This window comes from Equus quagga, chromosome 7 (assembly GCF_021613505.1).
Source record: "Equus quagga isolate Etosha38 chromosome 7, UCLA_HA_Equagga_1.0, whole genome shotgun sequence".
Lineage (NCBI taxonomy): Eukaryota > Metazoa > Chordata > Mammalia > Perissodactyla > Equidae > Equus > Equus quagga.
The window spans coordinates 22208060-22226477 of NC_060273.1; the positions used below are offsets into that span (position 1 = coordinate 22208060).

General features: G+C 52.8%; 1 protein-coding gene and 1 long non-coding RNA gene across 2 annotated transcripts; one reads left to right on the forward strand and one right to left on the reverse strand.

The window, feature by feature from the left end:
• The first annotated feature begins 185 nt into the window (after positions 1-185).
• Positions 186-18144, forward strand: SEZ6L2 (seizure related 6 homolog like 2). Its single transcript, XM_046667534.1, has 18 exons — positions 186-477; positions 1430-1561; positions 2252-2551; positions 2898-3037; positions 3320-3521; positions 8079-8264; positions 8915-9083; positions 9712-9875; positions 11625-11825; positions 12295-12433; positions 13230-13426; positions 13561-13755; positions 15622-15813; positions 15901-16092; positions 16600-16638; positions 16819-16936; positions 17062-17158; positions 17628-18144. Exons 1-18 carry the CDS (start codon positions 399-401, stop codon positions 17655-17657), a joined length of 2772 nt encoding a protein of 923 aa, XP_046523490.1. The 5' UTR covers positions 186-398; the 3' UTR covers positions 17658-18144.
• Positions 7317-13739, reverse strand: LOC124242464 (uncharacterized). Its single transcript, XR_006889454.1, has 4 exons — positions 13662-13739; positions 9000-9042; positions 8468-8530; positions 7317-7393 (listed from the first exon to the last, which is right to left on the reverse strand). It is a non-coding gene; the product is annotated as an uncharacterized LOC124242464 (long non-coding RNA).
• Positions 18145-18418: the final 274 nt, after the last annotated feature.

The window sequence follows — 18418 nt, forward strand, 5'->3', positions numbered from 1 at the left end:
TCGATTCCACCCCAGGCCCCCGGAAGCTATCTTGCCTCTCCCCACACTCCCAGCTTGGGGTCCAGCCAGCCTGGTGGACCCAGGGGCCGGAGCAAGAGGGTAACCCAGGCGATCCAGCCCCTTCGGCTTTCTCGGCCCCACCCCCTGCAGCCGGAGCCGCGCCCCCTCTCCCTCAGACAGGAGAGCAGAGGACAGAGAGGACTGGGCAAAGAGGGGTGGACTCTGGGCGACCCCCAGCCCAATTCTGCCCCTCCCTCCCAAGGAGCAGAGAAATTGTCTTCCTTATTAACTACTAGCAGGAAAAAAAAATTAAAGGGAAAGCTAAAAGGAGACGGAGGAAAGGTGACAACTAGATTATTTAGGAGAGGCGCAGAGGAGAGAAATCCGTGTGAGTCGCCATGGGGACTCCCAGGGCACAGCACCCGCCGCCTCCCCAGCTGCTGTTCCTAATTCTGCTGAGCTGTCCCTGGACTCAGGGTAAGAACATGGGAGCATGGGGTGGGCCCCAGGAAGGCCCCCAGCAGGGTCTTCTACCCTCCTTTCTAGGAAGATCCCGGGTTTTTGGAGCTCCTGGGGTAGGGAAGGGGCACAGTTTTCCAGGAAGGGGTAAGCCAGGGCTTTCCAGCTTGTACCTGGAGCCCCTAATCCCCCATATTGAGGAGGGGGGGAAATGAATGGGGGGAACTTTTAGCAGCATCTCAGGGGTTAAATCCAGGAAGAAGGGCTGGGGAAGTCGGGGGTGGGGGAGATGTCTGCGGAGGTGGCAGAAGCACGCACCGTACCTGGGTGGGAGATGGAGGTGCTGGGAGAGATGCCAGTCACTGCACATACAAATGCTCTTGGACATATGGACAAAGACAGATGAACAGAAGCAATGCTCAGAGACCAGATATTTAGTCTCCCACTCTGACCCCCAGCCAGACTCCAGGGAAGGGGACAGAGACTGCAGAGAAGGAGAGAGAGAGAGACAGAGAGAGAGAGAGAGGGAGGGAGGGAGGGAGGGAGAGAACAACACACTGCAGAGACAGAAACCCAGAGAAAAAGCTGGGCACTGCAGAAGCAAGGGCTGGGAGGTGCTGCCAGACCATTCGGAGAACCCCAGGGTTGTGGGGAGAGCACCACCGAGATGAAAATGAAGGCAGTACCATTGCCCTTTCTCTGCCCTGCTGGCGCTGTCCAGGGTTCACAAGAGCCAACGTGCTCACTGAAGGCCCATACGGCCTGGGGAAAAAGGATGAGAGGAAAGTGTAGGAGTGTGAGGAGCAGCTGGGAGCCCCTCCTCCAATCTTGGCTCTCAGCCCAGCCTGGGACCCTCTGAGCTCCTGCAGGCCCAGCTGACTGAGGAGGGAGCAACAACTCTGGAAAAGATCTTTCTGGAGAAAGCAGGAGTCTGGAGCAGTGGAAGGGCTCACACAACTTCATCCTCTAGGTCTGCCCCTGAAAGAGGAGGAGGCACTGCCAGAGCCTGGAAGTGAGACCCCTACAGTAGCCTCTGAGGCCTTGGCCGAGCTGCTCCATGGGGCCCTGCTGAGGAAGGGCCCAGAGATGGGCTACCTGCCGGGTGAGGCCCCCAGAGTGGCAGGAGTGACATAGAGGCAGAGGGAGGGACATTAACTCTGGGAGATGGGGAGCCAGGCCAGTGAAATTCAGAGAGAGACAGAGAGAGATGGTTAGACAGAGTCAAAACTGGGCACAGACAGTCAGAGAAGCAGAGAAATTGAGAAAGAATGATCAAGAGACAGAGTCACACAGAAAAACAGACAATCAGAGAGAAAGAAAGATGAAAACTCAGAGAACCAGAATCAGAGAAATGGTGGGAGACACAGAAAGAAAGAGAAATGCAGAGACTAGTAGATCCAGAATCATAAAATCAGAGAGCCATAAGAATACTAAACAGAGATAGGGAGTTCTGGAGAGAGCAAAACAGAGAGAAAGGGGTAACCAGGAGAGGGAGCCAGATCTGAATGGAGACGCAGAGAGAGAGGCTCAAGGAGACTGTCAGAGTGGAATGGCCTGGGTAGAGAGGTGGAGAGGGGAAGAGGGGAAGAAAAGGGAGGAGGGGTGCAGACTGTGGAAGCCTTGGGAGGAGGTGGGGAGTTTGGATGGGGAAGGGAGAGGTGGGGGATCTTCACCTTGTTGGGGAAATCTTTTGGGCTCAGTGGGGAACTCCCAGTTTCCTTCAGCCCTTCTCCCCACCTAAGGCCCATCAATTTGCTCCTTCTGTGCCCTTACTTCCCTTGCACTGTCCCAGGATCTGATCCAGACCCCACACTAGCCACTCCTCCAGCTGGCCAGACTCTTGCAGCACCCTCCCTGCCGCGGGCCACTGAGCCAGGGACAGGGCCTCTGACAACAGCCGTAACCCCTAAGGGGGGCAGGGGGGCAAGCCCCACCGCACCAGAGCTGCTGACCCCGCCCCCAGGAACTACGGTCCCGCCCCTTCTCGGCCCCGCCTCCCCAGGCCCGCCCCTCGGGCCTGAGGGAGGAGAGGAGGAGACCACGACCACCATCATCACCACGACAACTGTGACCACCACAGTGACCAGCCCAGGTGAGGGGATTGGAAGCGGATGGGGTAGTGTGCAAGAACACAGATGTGGGAGAGGCTGCTGGGAACGTGTGGAAAAAGGGGTCTGGGTACAGATAGGAGAGGGGCTTCTGCTTAATAATAATAAAGGCTAGTATTTATATACCCTTACTATGTACCAGCACTGTTCTATGTGTTTTATCTATATTACAGTTGGGGAAGGGAGTTCTGGGCACAGGTGGGAGAGGGAGCATTGGATAAAGATGGTGAGGGGTGCTGGGGAGAAGACAGATGAGGACCCAAGAGTTGCTCGGCAGGGAGGGCAAGAACACAGGGATTCTCTCAACCGCAGCCATTTATATCTCTTTAGTTCTGTGTAATAACAACATCTCCGAAGGCGAAGGGCATGTGGAGTCTCCAGATTTAGGGAGCACGGCCAGCCACACCTTGGGGCTCCTGGACTGCACATACAGCATCCATGTCTACCCCGGCTATGGCATTGAGATCCAGGTAACTGGACCTAAGCATATGATTGTGAAACCTCCAAGCCCTTTCCTCGGGGCCCAGGGGTGTGCACAGGTTTGGCCTGGGAGCCAGAGAACCTGTTTTCTGACTCAGATGGGCCTGTTTTCTAGGGATCTCAAAGACTCTCCTAGAGTTCTACAACTTGCCCAGCATCAGTGTGGCATTTGGGCTGCCATCTACAGGGAAAAGGATGGCAAGGGCAGGGAGCTTACAGGGTCACCCACCCCAGCTGACTTGTTCTGGTGGGTCTGGGTCTGGCTTCTTTAGGTGCAGACACTGAACCTGTCTCGAGAGGAAGAACTCCTGGTGCTGGCTGGTGGAGGGTCCCCAGGCCTGGCCCCCCGACTCCTGGCCAACTCCTCCATGCTTGGAGAAGGGCAGGTTCTTCGGAGTCCAACCAACCGGCTGCTCCTGCACTTCCAAAGCCCACGGGTCCCAAGGGGCGGTGGCTTCAGGATCCACTATCAGGGTGAGGAGTCCGGGGTGCTGGTGGAAGGATATGGGTCACATTGGGCACAGGGGATATCTCCAGGAGCCTTCCAACCACAGTGAAATGTTGTGGGCTTTTCCTCCTGACTAGGACCCCAAGGGACAAAACCCTTAGAGGAGACTTATACGCACTTATTTTACACACTCACAGACCTGTGTCTGGGTGTGCACACATCCAAGTAGCAATTCACCCATTCACTCAATAAATGTTTATCAAGTGCCCATTTCATACCAGCCCTGTGTTAGCCTTGGGGAGACGAATGAACAAGCCAGATACAAATCTGACTTCAAGGAACTCAGAATCTAGGTAGCAAGACGGACATGTAATCAGGATGATTACAATTCAGTGAGATAAAGACCTATATCCCTATGACAGAGGAAACACAGGCAAGAGGGAGCAAATATCAAAGGGACCTAAATTTCCCCCAAGGAATGTAGGGACACTTTCTTGGAGGAGGTGATGACTAAGCTGAGACCTAAAAGATGAGTTAGCTAAGGGAAGGCAGGAGGAAGAGAAAGAGGAAGGCAGATGTCTAGATGGATAGAAAAGCACACTCCAAGACTGGGAGGGGGAAAAAACCATGACTCCCTTGAGGAGTTGAAGAAATTCAGCATGGAAGGTAGAATTGTCATAGCTCTGTGACCTGGGACAAGCTGCTTAACCTTCCTGTGCCTCATTGTCTCATCTGAAAAATGGGGATCGTAATACTTACTTCATGGTATTATTAGGAAGATCAAATGAGTTAGTACACATCAAGTGCTTAAAATAATGTCTGGTACACAGTGAGAGCTCAAAAATGACAGTCAAAACACAGAAAGTGGAAGGGAGAAGTAGGCTAAGAGACCAAACTGCGAGGTAGGTTGGATTCAGATCATCAAGGGCCTTATCAGCTTCAGTAAGGAGTTCAGACTACTTTACCCTGCAGGGGAGGGGAAGACATTTTGAAATGTTTTAAGCAAGATAGCAACAGCCTCAGATTTGTGACCTAGAAAGATCCTGCTGACTTCTGGGGGCCGAGAATTGGGGAGGAATCCACGCACAACTGCATTCATGAGCATCCATCCACAGCCAACCTGCACACACGCATCCATCCATACTCACCTGTGTGTGCGGGAACCTTCCCACAGTGCAAGTGTATGTTCTAGCATCCGTGTGTGCAAGAGGCAAGGGGCCCAGTCCACTGTCCCATTCCAGACACTGCTGCCACCTCCAAAGTCCCTTCCTATGCTCCTCCGAAACAGAGAGGGACCTGTGTTGGGCCAATGTTCCTTCACATTGCCTCATGGCCTTGCCTGCCCCCTTGTGAGCTCTGCTGAGCCCAGATCCCTTGTGGACCTTGTCTAGAACACACACAACCCAAATCTCTTCCTCACACCCTCCCCAGCCTCTCCTGAGGCCCCCTCTCCGGACTTGCCCCGGGGCTCAGGTGTGCAAGGTGGAGGTGCCCAGCACCAGGCCAATTCATGGAAAGATGTTGAGCTAGGGGACATGGTGGTGGTCAGGGCCTCGTTGTGGAGGAGCAAAGGCATGCCTTGAGGGCCCAGGGCCAAGGGCTGGACTTCAGACATTAGAAAATGGCTCCTTTAAGCAGCCACTTCCCTAGGGCATTGAAAATAGGACTCTTTAGGCTAAGTGGAACATTTGGGAAAGCAGGGCTGTTGCATAAATTGGCCTTCATTACCTGCCTCAGTCTTCCCTGCTTTGTGGCTTCTCCAGGTACCTTTGGGTCTAAGGCCCTGTTTAAGCCCTTCCCAATCTGCGCTAGCTGGGTCCTCTTGTCCAGAGTGGCCTCATTAGCTTCTCTGAAAGGCCAAAGGTTCCATTACCCCTCACCTCGAGTCCAGCAAAGGTTCCCATTTACAAAACCATTTCACCAACTGTTTCATTTGCTTCTCACAGCAACCTGGGGGGGTGGCCATTGTCAACTCCATCTCTGAGAGGACAAAAAAGACTCAAAGGTTATATGGATTGCTCAGCCACCTGCAAATTCATTGCAGAGTCAGAAGTCAGATCCCTGAGTCCCTGACTCTCAGGCATTCATTAACTGAGGCCAAGGGGCAGGTGATTAACACCTTCTGAGCACTTTTCACGTGCAGGGTGCTTTGTGTGTTTCTTTTGTTTAACTTTAAGGCCAAAGTTCAATGATAGGATTTATTATTGCCATTTGCAGGTAAGAGGCCCTGGTGGTGAAGTCACCTGCTCAAGGTCATACAGCTAATAAGTTGTGGAGCTAGAAATGGAACTCAGGTCTGCCCATCTCCAGATGGAGTGCTCTTTCCACTGTTCCACACTGCCTCCTGGCTGCATCAATCGATCAGCTAGACTAGGGTTTTAGGAGACAAAAATAAATAAAGCTTGGTTCAGTTTCATAATGGCAATAGCGGTTAACATGATGACAAAATTATACATGCAGATCGTGTATGGCAAGGAAGCAATTAAGACTTCCTGGAAGAGGTGATACTTAAGTTACTCCTTGGAAGATGAGAAAGAGTGAGACGAGGCCTCGCAGGTAGGGGAAATGGTGTGAAAAAATATAAAAGTGGGATAGTAAGGAGTCATAAAACTACGTCTTGTAAAATATATGCGTCATGGGTGAGAACTAACGCTGTATGTGCTAGGCTGGACCCAGCTGTGGAAGGGGCTTTTGAACGTCAATCTAAAGTATTCGGAATTGCTCCTGTTGGTTGTGCAGACCTATCACAGAGGCTAATATTTATTCAAATCACTATGTTCTAGAAGGTTGCTTTTGTGTCTATCTCAGTAGATGGAGACTCCTAAAGGGCAAGGCCTAGGCCTTTTTCATCTCTCTGTCCCCGGGACCCAGCCAAAGAAATGCTTGTTGAATTGTGAAATAGGGAGAGAACCAGGTGTCTTAGAGAATCACTCAGGGCTGGAGTCAGAAAAAGCAAAGACCTAGGCAAGGTGGTACCTCCGAAACCCTCTGCTACCCAGAGCCTGCCCCTTCTACAAGACCCAGCTTTGGTGCACCTTCTCCAGGAAGCCCTTCTTGATGAGCTCTGCTCGATCTGAAACAAACACACAGAGCTCTGTCAGGATCAAGTTCAGAGTCATAATTTACTAACAAGTCACTTTCTATTTATTTATTTTGTCCCATACGATTCCATAAGAATTTCAGGAGACTTTCAAAACAGAATGCAAGCAATAAAATAAAATAGAATAAGAAAAAAATTGGCACCAGGTAATGCTTATTAAAGTTGAAAAAATAGAATGTGGATGGACAAGCCATTGTTGCTAGGGACAAGCCTCAATCTGCTTCTGAGCTTTCTATCAGCCAGTACAAAAAGAGAGATTATACAGGGTTTTTTTTTTTTTTTTTTTTTTTTTTTTTTTTTTTTTTGAGGAAGATTAGCCCTGAGCTAACTGCTTCCAATCCTCCTCTTTTTACTGAGGGTGACTGGCCCTGAGCTAACATCCGTGCCCATCTTCGTCTCCTTTATAAGTAGGACACCTACCACAGCATGGCTTGCCAAGCAGTGTCATGTCCACACCCGGGATCAGAACCGGCAATCCCCAGGCCACCGAAGCCGAACGTGCGCACTTAATCGCTGCGCCACCGGGCCGGCCCCTGTTTGTTTTTTTAAAGACTGGCATTTGAGCTAACATGCCACTCTTTTATTTTTCCTTCTTCTCCCTGAAGCCCCCCAGTACATAGTTGTACATTTTAGTTGTGGATCCTTCTAGTTGTGGCATGTGGGACGCTGCCTCAGCGTGGTCTGATGAGTGGTGCCGTGTCCCTGCCCAGGATCTGAACCCGCGAAACCCTGGGCCGCCAAAGCAGAGTGTGCGAACTCAACCACTCGGCCACGGGGCCGGCCGCTGTACAGTTCTCACTGCAAGAAAGGAGAAGACAAACCATTTCCTTAAGGAAGCAAAGCTTTCCCTAGCATTTCACTTTCACTGGGGGATTCATTTAGGGGGCACCGGGTATTAGGGTCTTTAATGACAAAATAGTCAAAGTTCCTAAAGGAGTTTCATGTGGCTCCTCTGGACGAAAGCTGAGGCTATAATACCACAGTGCACCTCAGTGGAAGAAAGCCTGTGTGTATTAAGGGGAGAAAATGCTGTGAGGCACTTGGAGCCTCAATTTCCACATCTGGAATATGAGTCACAGTCTTTCTCTGACTACTTCAAAAGCACTATGTGGGCTCACTTTGAAAGCCAAACAGGCTTTGCAAATACTATTTGTTATTATTAGAGCTGGATGGGGTTCAGAGTGGTCAATTGATTTGCCTGAGGTCACACAGCAAATGAATGCTAGGGTCCAGAGTTTCTTTGAGTCTCAGCTACTTCATCTATAAAATGGGGGCCAAAGTGAGTGGATTACACAGATTAGGGTTGATAGAGCATGTTGAAATGACCTCTTCATGAGACAGTGTGCCCACGTGAAGACTCCAGGTTGGAGCCAATTTGTGTCCCCAGAGGGACCTGGAAAGAGAAGAGGAAGTGCTGGAGGACTGGTGAGAGAGGGTGGCATGGGAAAGTGAGTCCTCCTTCTCCCTGCTCTGCCTGATCCAGCCTACCTCCTGAGCTGCGGCTTCCCTCCCCGGCTGGCCCATGGAGATGTGAGCGTGACAGACCTGCACCCTGGGGGCACCGCCACCTTCCACTGTGATTCAGGCTACCAGCTGCAGGGCGAGGACACCCTCATCTGCCTCAATGGTACCCGGCCCTCCTGGAGCGGGGAGCCCCCCAGCTGCATGGGTGAGTATCCTGCCACCACAGGTGGGGGCTTCTGTCCTAGGGGCACCATTGGGAGGGCCCAATCTTTGGGGGTCACCATCTTTGGGGACCACCCATCTTGAAGGAGTTTTTACCCTCAAGTGTCCCTATGCTGGGGACTCCATCTGGAGCTCTTTACTCTGAGGGTTTCTATCCTTGGGGGGTCTCCCTCTGGGAAGTCTCACCTGGAGGGTTTCCATGTCATGAGTCACCATTCTGGAGATCCTTTCTTTCAGAGACTCCTCATCCTAGAGAAAACCATTCTTGGGGTTCATATCTGGAGGGTCCCTATCCTGGAGAGTCCTCATCCTGGGGATCCCCATCTTGAAGGTTTTCTATCTGAGGGCTTCAATTTTGGGGATCCTCATAACTCCCCATCCCAGGATGCCCACATCTGTGGAATCTTCATTTTAATGGAATCTCCATCCTGGGGGATGTCCATCCTGGGGGTTTCCCTATTCCAGGGCTGGTTCTCCACCTGGGTGGTGGCCTGGAAAAGGTCCTGTCCTCTAAAGTGAGCTCATAGGGCAGAGGCCATCCCAAGGACAGGTCCCAGCCAGAGGTGTGAATGGAACAGCTCTCAAGATGGAAGGAGGACAAGTCCCCTTAACCTGCCCTCCCTCTGCCCACAGCATCCTGTGGTGGCACCATCCACAATGCTACACTGGGCCGCATTGTGTCCCCTGAGCCTGGGGGAGCTGCAGGGCCCAACCTCACCTGCCGCTGGGTCATTGAAGCAGCTGAGGGACGCCGGCTGCACCTGCATTTTGAGAGAGTGTCTCTGGATGAGGACAATGATCGGTGAGGATCTGGGCCCCTGAGGTCCCCACCTCAAAGAAATAGGGAGACTGCAGTGAGGAGTCAGAGGGGAGTCAGACAGACCTGGGGTTGATCCCAGTTGGGAAATGTGTTAAATGCAGATAGTCCTTCCCCTTTCTTAGGCAGCACAGCTGTGCAAACTTAGAGCAATCACTTAACCTCTCTGTGCCTCAGTTTCCTGGTCTGTAGAATGGAGATAATAGTACCTTCCTCTTAAGGTTTCTGTGAGGTTAAGTGCATTAAGATATGTGTTTAGAATGGTGCCTAGCTCACAGTAAGCACTATAAATGTGTTTGCCATTGTCATCCTCATTATTACATTCTTTATCTAACCAACCAGTGCCCCAGCTCTGCTGTGATCTTGGACAGGTTCTTTAATCCTTCTGTGCCTCAATTTCCTCATCTATAAAAAGAGTGATAAAAACGGTATCTGACTCAAGGGTTCTTGTCAGAATTAAATGAGATAAAATGTGTAAAGGCTTAGAAGAGTACATGGCATATAGTTAATGTTTGATAATAATAGCTATAAAAATAAGTTAGGTGAGCAGGCAAGAGGTGAGGCAGCTTCTGAGGGGAAATTGAGCCCCTGGCCACCCTTCTGTCCATCCCAGGCTGATGGTGCGCTCAGGGGGCAGTCCCCTATCGCCAGTGATCTATGACTCAGATATGGATGATGTCCCAGAGCGGGGTCTTATCAGTGACGCCCAGTCCCTCTATGTGGAGCTGCTCTCAGAGACACCTGCCAATCCCCTGCTGCTAAGCCTCCGATTTGAAGGTAACTGCCCCCACCTACCCCCAGGCCTCAATTCCTGCAACCTCCCCTCTTCTTGACTCCATAGGCATGGCCACAAGTATATATTCCATCCCTGCTCATCTCTGTGTTTGGATCCCTGAAACCTGACTTGCCTTCCCACCCCAAAACTATAAGGATTCCTTCATATGGACCCCTTCTGATTCCCTGAGGGCACTTTTCTATGTAAGCTTCATGTATGGCTGGATCCAGGTACACAGTCAGGAGACCAGTTACCTCAATCTCTCAGTTCTTTCCTCTGTGTTGACTTCATTCTCAGGCAGGCTCTCCATCTGTAGTGGACCTACCAGTTCTAGAGCGACATACCACCAACTTAGTAATTCCATCAGAGAAAGAGAAGGCATGCTTCTTTCCTGAGAGCTTCAGCAAAAATGCCAGGAAAGGCTCTCACTGCCCTGGCTTAGACCTTGTGCCTATGCCTGAACCAATATGTGTAGCTAGGGGCAGGTGGTATTATGATCGGCAGATCCACATCATGTGGTCATCCCTAATTGGCCCCAACTGAATTTCACGGGCTGGAAGTAGGGGAGGTATGTTTCCTAAAATGAAAATAGAGGTGCTGTTACCAGAAGATGGGGGACTGGATGCTGGACAGGTAGAAGGAAGGAGGTCAGTGATCACAGGAGAAGAGGCGTTTGAGCGGGGTCTTACAGGATAGAGAGGATTTTAAAAGAAGGAGATTGGGAACAAGCATCTCAGGTGAAAGGAACTGTGTGAGCAAAGGTAAAGAGGTAGAGTAATGCCTGGTATGTTTGGGAAAGGGCTTTTCAGTGTGGCTGGAGCAGAGGATTTGTGCAAACAGTAGCTAGGAAGAGGCAAAAAAAGTGAAATGCTCAGAGGTGAGAGGGCCTCGTTTCTGGTATAAATCATGGGAGAAATGGAATTGGCACTGGGCCCTGACAGATGCATAGGATTTGGATATGATATCTTATCAGGTTAAGTAACTGAATTAGAACAGTGAATCTGAAAAATAAATTGCATGTTAGATTCTGTGACTGCACAGAGAACTCATAGGTTTGAAGCCTGCCTCCATAGCTGCGGGCCACTGCTGCTCCACGAGCTTCAGATTCCTCAACTGCACCTAAGTCTTACCTTGAAGATAGTTTTGCAGCTAAGATATGAGCAAATGGGCAAAAACTAAAATGCTCTATAAATGTTCATTTTTGCTGACTTAGTCCAAAGTCAAAACTGAGTAGCTTTTGTGTTAGCTGCACTTTTGGATTCTGGCCACAGCATGGATGATCAGGGATAATCAGAATCCAATGGTGATTTTTGAGGAGAGAACATACCTACATGAGCCAGTTCTGCAAAGGCACCTTTTTTCCCCCACTTCTTTGCAGTTTCCAGAGCCAAGTGTCTCTGGCTTGGAATCAAGCAATCTGGGTTTGAGACCTGGCTCTGCCATTGCCCTATTGTGTGACATTGGGCAAGTGGCTTTGTGTCTGTGGACCTCAGTTTCCTCATCTGTGGAATGGTGGCTGGGATTTGACTAGCCTAGGATTTCCCTCCAGAGACTGGGGAGGTAACAAATATATGAATGAGGACCGTTAGGGTTTCGGGGAAACTGAAGAGTGAAAGCTAAGCCCAAGGGCATTCTATTTTAAACAGCCCACTGAGTGGCCAAACAACACTTGAATTCAGCCCAAGTTCTCCAGTTTGAGATCCCCTGAGGACCGTCCTAATGTTTAATTTCTGGGACTGACTCCTCTCTAGCCTTTGAGGAAGATCGCTGCTTCGCCCCCTTCCTGGCACATGGCAATGTCACCACCACGGACCCCGAGTACCGCCCAGGGGCGCTGGCCACCTTCTCGTGCCTCCCAGGATATGCCCTGGAGCCCCCGGGCCCCCCCAATGCCATCGAATGTGTGGATCCCACAGAACCTCACTGGAATGACACAGAGCCAGCCTGCAAGGGTGAGCCCTCCACATCCACAGGAAGTCTTTCAGTCTACAGACTACCCCTGAGCCGGGGATCCTAGGAAGGCCATTCAGGAAGGAGACCTGTATATTCAAATGTAATAAACCCAGGCCTTGGGTAAATCCCTGTCCCTTTCAGAGACGCACTTTTTCTTAGCTAAATAATTGGTGGGCTTGTTACAGAATTCAAGGTCACAACTCAAATGTCTTGGAGAGCTAGAACTGGAGTTGGGCTAAGTCGTGGCTTGGGCCTTGATGGTAGGTTGGGAGGGTGGGCAGAATTAATTAAGAGCAGGGCTGGGGATTGGGCACAACAGGACTGGATGTGGCAGGAAGCAGGTGGGTAATAGATAACAGGAAACCCGTGAGGCAGTCTGGTGCACACAGTTGGGAGTGGTGAGGATTGTGGTGAAATAGAGACTGCATGCCCACCTGGGTCCTGAATCTGACACTGCTTCTACCCTAGCCATGTGTGGAGGGGAGCTGTCAGAACCAGCTGGTGTGGTCCTCTCTCCAGACTGGCCCCAGAGCTATAGCCCCGGCCAGGACTGCGTGTGGGGCCTGCACGTCCAGGAAGAGAAGCGCATCTTGCTCCAAGTAGAGATGTACGTTTTGGGGCTGCAGAGGGTACGGTGGGTGTGGGCTCAGCGAAGTATGGTATGACAATGTACTAACCTGCATTCTGAGCCTGGCTGGCTTGCAGGTCTACACAATATTCGGTGAATATGTGGTCTGATGAAAGAGGCGACTAAGGGTTCAGGATAGGGGTGTGGGTTGTCAGGTAGACCTAGGTAGAAATCACTTACTAGGCAAGTGACGTTGGACAAGTAAATGGGGTGATGCAGCCTTCCTCAGGGACTATGGTGAAAAAGGGGCTCTGGCCTTGGTGTCTCTCACTTTGGCTGTGTCTGAGACTGCCCTTGGACCGATTTCCAGGGACCCAGGCCCAAGATGTTGAATCATCACCAGCAGGTGTAGGGAAAATCCAGTGAGCTGACTTGGTATGAGGTGGTCATGTGACTGGACAGAACCAGAAGCAGGTACCCAGGCAGGGCCTAGAGTTGGGCAGGGTGGTAATGAGCCTGGTCTGTGATTGGTCAGAGCTGGAGTCGAGCTAGGCTGTGGTCACTTGGTGATGGAGGAGGGACTGGAGAGTGGGAGAGTTAGTAATGAACAGAGGTGGGGATTGGGCAGCAGGAACTGGGAGGAGCCACAGAATAAGTGGAACCTGGAGCGACTATTATAGAGAAGCGTATAATTGGTCAAAACTGAGGCGGTCCAGAATGCGGGGTCGGACTGGAGTAAGTAGGGTTACTAATGAACTGAGTTAGGGATTGGGCAGAACCGGACGGGAGGGGCCGATCGTAGCCCAGCCCCCATATAAGGTCCCACTCCCTCCAGCTTGAATGTGCGCGAAGGGGACATGCTGACGCTGTTCGATGGGGACGGGCCCAGCGCCCGAGTCCTGGCCCAGTTGCGGGGACCTCAACCGCGCCGCCGCCTCCTCTCCTCTGGGCCCGACCTCACGCTGCAGTTCCAGGCTCCTCCCGGGCCCCCAAACCCAGGCCTAGGCCAGGGTTTCGTGTTGCACTTCAAAGGTACCGAGGTCTAGGGTGCCGAGATGGGCAGGGGTCCGGCAGGCCAGAAGTCTCGGGAGGAGCGAGATCCTCGAGGCTGGGAGGGCGCCCTGAGTCGCAGGACAGCCTCCAAACTCGCTGTCTCTCCCCTGCAGAGGTCCCGAGGAATGACACGTGCCCCGAGCTGCCACCTCCGGAATGGGGCTGGAGGACAGCTTCCCACGGGGACCTGATCCGAGGCACGGTGCTTACTTACCAGTGCGAGCCTGGCTACGAGCTGCTGGGCTCCGACATTCTCACCTGCCAGTGGGACCTGTCCTGGAGCGCCGCGCCGCCCGCCTGCCAAAAGAGTGAGCCCGGGCTCCGCTCAGTCCCCTGCCCCAGGGGGTTTGCCGCCCAGCTTGGGCCCCGCCCATTCCCTCTGCGCCCCACCTTCGTCCCTTGTCCCGCCCCTGCCCTGTCCAGGTTCCATCCCTTCGCTCTCGGTCCTGCCTAGATCTTCGTCAGGCCCCTCCCCTATGCCCTTTGGGTTCTACTCCTCTGCTCCTCGGTGCCTCAAATTGTCTCCCCTGGGCACCCCCTCTCATCTTCTCCGGGCTGGGTCCCTCTCTCTTGCACTGTTCTGCAAGTTTCTTCTGGGTCCCGCCTCACCTCCTCGTGGCCCCGCCCCCATAGTCTCCTGGCCCCGCCTCTGCCCCGTCTGAGTTCCAGCCCTCCGCGACCCCGCGCCATCAATCTCGGTTCTGCTCTTCCTGTTTTAGGCCCTGCTCCAGTCTCTCGGTCCCCAACCCTTGACATTACAGGAGTTACTTAGCTAGGGCCTAGACTCCTGAGAGAACTTGGTTTATTTTAATGCAGTCATCGAAGCCCCATGCTGTGTTGAGGGTGGGGTTATGTGAAGGAGTTGGAGCCCCTCCCTACCCTAGAAGAGTTCACAGTCTGGGAGGGGAACAGATACTTAAACAACTCAGGGTACTCACAGAGTGGTAACCTCTGGGTGAATTCGGGCAAGGTGCTTACCATCTCTGAGCCTTGGTAGGAATAAGGGGTAGTGAAGAGCAAATGAAAAGTTTTTCACACAGTGCCTGGTGTATGTAAACAGGGAATAAGCAGGAGCTGCTGTGAGTACGAAGAAGGGCTGTGGGAAGAGGGCTGGGTTAATCGCTGCAGGGATGGGGCAGGAGATTTCACAGAGGAGGTGACATTTAAAGGAACTGAGAGTGTTTATCTTTTAGAAGAGCAGAAAGGGGTGGCTTCTTGTCACTTTCTCCAAATTTTGGGAAGCCTGCCACAAGGATATGGGATTGTAGGTCTTCCACCCGGCCCCTGGGGGCAGTGGTGGAACCAACTAGGATAAATTTCAGGAAGCCAGATTTGGGCTGGACACAAGGAAAACTTTCTAGTTGACACAGCTCCCCATCCCTGGAAAGATTTATAAGATGTCCAGTCTGGAACCCAGACAGGACAGGGGTAGGGACAGGAAAAGATGGAGGCAGGGCCCAGAGGGGATAGGGCCTGGCCTAGCTGCCCAAGACTCAGGAAGGAACCCGCCCAAGGTGGCACACTGAGCCTGAAGCTGAGCTGAGACCCAAGTCTCTGAATCTCAGCCCAGTGCTCCATGGCTGTGACCCTGAGCGGTTCCAGCTCCCCTGGCTGAGTGACCACTGGCCAGTCATTTGACTGCCCTGAGCCCTGGGTGCCAAGGGAGATGACAGTGACGTTGACCTGTCCAGATCATCAGGGTATATGATATTGTGTTTGTAAAACATTAAGCAGAGTGCCTTGCACAGGACTATCTACAAGAAATGGCTATGATTGTGACTCTTCCACAACAAGGTTGTAAACTCAAATGCCTGCAGGGGCCCAGCAGGCAACGTAAGTGAGCAGAATGGGCTGGGAATGCAGGGAGCAGGAGGGCTGGGCCCCTCTGAAGAGGGCACTGCTGTTCCGCTGATGATCTACAGTGCATGACTGATATGCTCTGGTACAGTGGTCAAATATTTCAAATTTCACCCTAGGGTGGGGGCCTCAGTTGCCCCAGTCACTCTGTTTTCTGGAAGCCTGAAATATAAAATGCGTTGAATTTTAAGTTTTTCCAACTCTGCATTCTGAGGAAATAGTGGGAGGTGGAGGGTTTGTTCAGAGGAACTGGCCCTAAGCTCCTGGGAGATCTTTTAAGGCCCTAGCTCCCCCTGACCTTGTCCTCCTGCCAACAGTCATGACTTGTGCAGACCCTGGTGAGATCACCAATGGGCACCGTACTGCCTCGGACGCTGGCTTTCCTGTTGGCTCCCATGTCCAGTACCGCTGTCTGCCAGGGTACAGCCTGGAGGGGGCAGCTGTACTCACCTGCTACAGCCGGGACACAGGCACACCCAAGTGGAGTGACCGGGTCCCCAAGTGTGCCTGTGAGTCTGGGGACACCCTGGGAAGGGTGGCTGGGTGGCTTGTTCAGCAGCGCAGCTGGCACGTCATGACTGACATGTTCCCTGCAGTGAAGTATGAGCCGTGCCTGAACCCAGGGGTGCCAGAGAATGGCTATCAGACGTTGTACAAGCATCACTACCAAGCGGGCGAGTCTCTGCGCTTCTTCTGCTACGAGGGCTTTGAGCTCATCGGCGAGGTCACCATCACCTGTGTGCCCGGCCACCCCTCACAGTGGACCAGCCAGCCCCCACTCTGCAAAGGTGCCTGGGCAGACAGGGCAGGAGGGGGCACAGCCGTGTCCGGGGAGTGACAGGGCTGGGAAAGTCAGGTAGCAAATTCGAGACCAATAGCAACCTTGCGGAGCCCACCTCCTGTGGGCTTTCATCCTCACAGGTACATCCAGAAGTCCTGGGGAAGTTCAAGGTCATGGAATTATCCTAAGGGATGTAGGAGAGGGGCTTTGGTGTAGAAGTGTCTTGCCCTCAGGATAGGTCTTAGTTTCCCTATTTTTGACAAATTCTACAGACCTGGTTGGTTTAGACTGCCCAGAGCCCTGAACTTTTAGGGCACTGGAGAAGGAAGAAGAAGAGGTCCTGCCCTGACTACTACTCCCCCACCCACACCAAGAGAAGAATAAAGTTTAGGTTGAACAGAGGGCAGAGAGAACCAGGCTGTCCAGCCCAGCCCCACTTGGGCTCCCGGCCCTCTACCCAGCCTCCTTCCCTCCCTGGCTCAGACCCCGTCCCCTCCCCCTCCTCTCCCTGCAGTGGCCTATGAGGAGCTCCTGGACAACCGAAAACTGGAAGGTCAGTGAGGGCACAGGTGGAGACCCAGGCCTGGCTGAGTTGGGAGGGCAAGGCAGAGGCCGGGGGCAGGAGGCCAGGCCCCGGAGGGGTGAGACCCAGGGTTCAGGGCCCAGGGCAGGAGGCTGGGAGAGCCCAGGGCTGGGCCCAGCCCTAGCTAACTGGCCTCTCCTCCTCTCCCAGTGACCCAGACCACAGACCCATCACGGCAGCTGGAGGGTGGGAACCTCGCCTTGGCCATCCTGCTGCCCCTAGGCTTGGTCATTGTCCTCGGCAGTGGCATTTATGTATACTACACCAAGTAAGTATCTACTCAGGGAGCTGCTGGCCAGGGCAGATGTCCTGCCTGCCTGGCACAGAAGCCTGGGTGAGGGGGGGTTGGGGGCTCACCTCTCGATAAGCCCCTCTATCTTCTCCCTTTCCCAGGCTTCAGGGAAAATCCCTCTTCGGCTTCTCGGGCTCCCATTCCTACAGCCCCATCACTGTGGAGTCAGACTTCAGCAATCCACTGTATGAAGCTGGGGTGAGCCCTTCCCTAGCCCTGGAGGGCCACATCTCTCACTCCCCTAGGGCTCCATACCTTCTCTCGAGGTCGCTGTAATATCTGTCTTGGGAATTTCAAATTCAGCTGCCTACAAAGGCCACGCAAATGAAGAAAGCAAGGCAGGTGTGAACAATAAGGCTCACTGAGAACTGTGGCTAATTGGAGAACTTGTGCCTCATCTAGACCCTAGTGGAAACTCAGGCCCAATTGCCAGATCTTCCACCTGTTCAAGACAATCCAGAAATTTAGATATTTATGTGATTTTAAGATGCTGTAGGATGAACCAAACACATCCATTGGCCAGATTCAGCCCCATTCCCATCCTGTGGCCCCCACACCCCCAGTGATCAATGTTACTTTAAAAACCCAGGGTCTTTTCCCTTCTTTGTTGATACCTGCTCCACCCCCATCCCACTCTGGCAACTGATCCTGTCTCTCTTGTCTCCAGGATACACGGGAGTATGAAGTTTCCATCTGAACCCCAAAACTAAGGCTGCAGGACCGAGGACGCCCCTCCCCTCCTCATTCTGGGCAAGGAGGAGTACAGGACCTGGTCTCTGGCTCCTTTCCTCCCTGCTGTGTAAATAGTCTCCTGGTCCCACGAGAGGGCTTTGATGGCCCTGGGGACAGTAAATAAACCAGCATCCTGCCCCCAAAAGCCTCCTCTTCTCAGTTGCCAAACAAGGAGCTGCCCCCCTACCCTACTGGCTTTTGGACCCTGGGAGGGGAACTCAGCTCCCTGCAACTCCTGGGGCCCCTCCAGCCCAGGGCACCCTACAAGGACTACCCAAGAGCTCTGGTGTTCCCTTGGCCATGAAGGCTCTGCCTTTCCCAGATGCTCTGGCCCCAGGCCTAACCCCTGGGCTTTGGAGGGTCAGAAGAAGAGGAATGAAGGAGAGAGCTGGGACAAGGCCCCTATCCCCTTCCTGCCATCTCCTCAACCCACAATCTCTTCATCTTTGCTTCTGGATTTTTGTTTTTGAGCAATAAACAGAAAATCACCATTTGTAACTGGGCTGGTGGGGTGTGGGAAGGTGGGTCAAAGTGCTGGAGGTGGTGATGGTGGCCTCTCTGGAAAGAGGGCTGGCGAAAGGGGAACAAGTTGGAAAAAAGATGGAAATCCAAGACTGGGCACAGGGCAATGTCAAGGGGGCTGGCCTGGGGTCAAAAAGCCTGGCTTTAGGCTCAGCCTCTGTGGAGGACCAGCTGGGACAAGCCCCCTTCAGGCCTTAGCTCTCT

Excerpts from the sequence above, each read along its gene's own strand:
- SEZ6L2 (XM_046667534.1), top strand. The coding sequence starts at position 399 with ATGGGGACTCCCAGGGCACAGCACCCGCCGCCTCCCCAGCTGCTGTTC. Across the intron at positions 9,084-9,711 it reads CTGGATGAGGACAATGATCG|GCTGATGGTGCGCTCAGGGG; the intron begins GTGAGGATCTGG and ends TGTCCATCCCAG. Across the intron at positions 16,639-16,818 it reads GGACAACCGAAAACTGGAAG|TGACCCAGACCACAGACCCA; the intron begins GTCAGTGAGGGC and ends CTCCTCTCCCAG.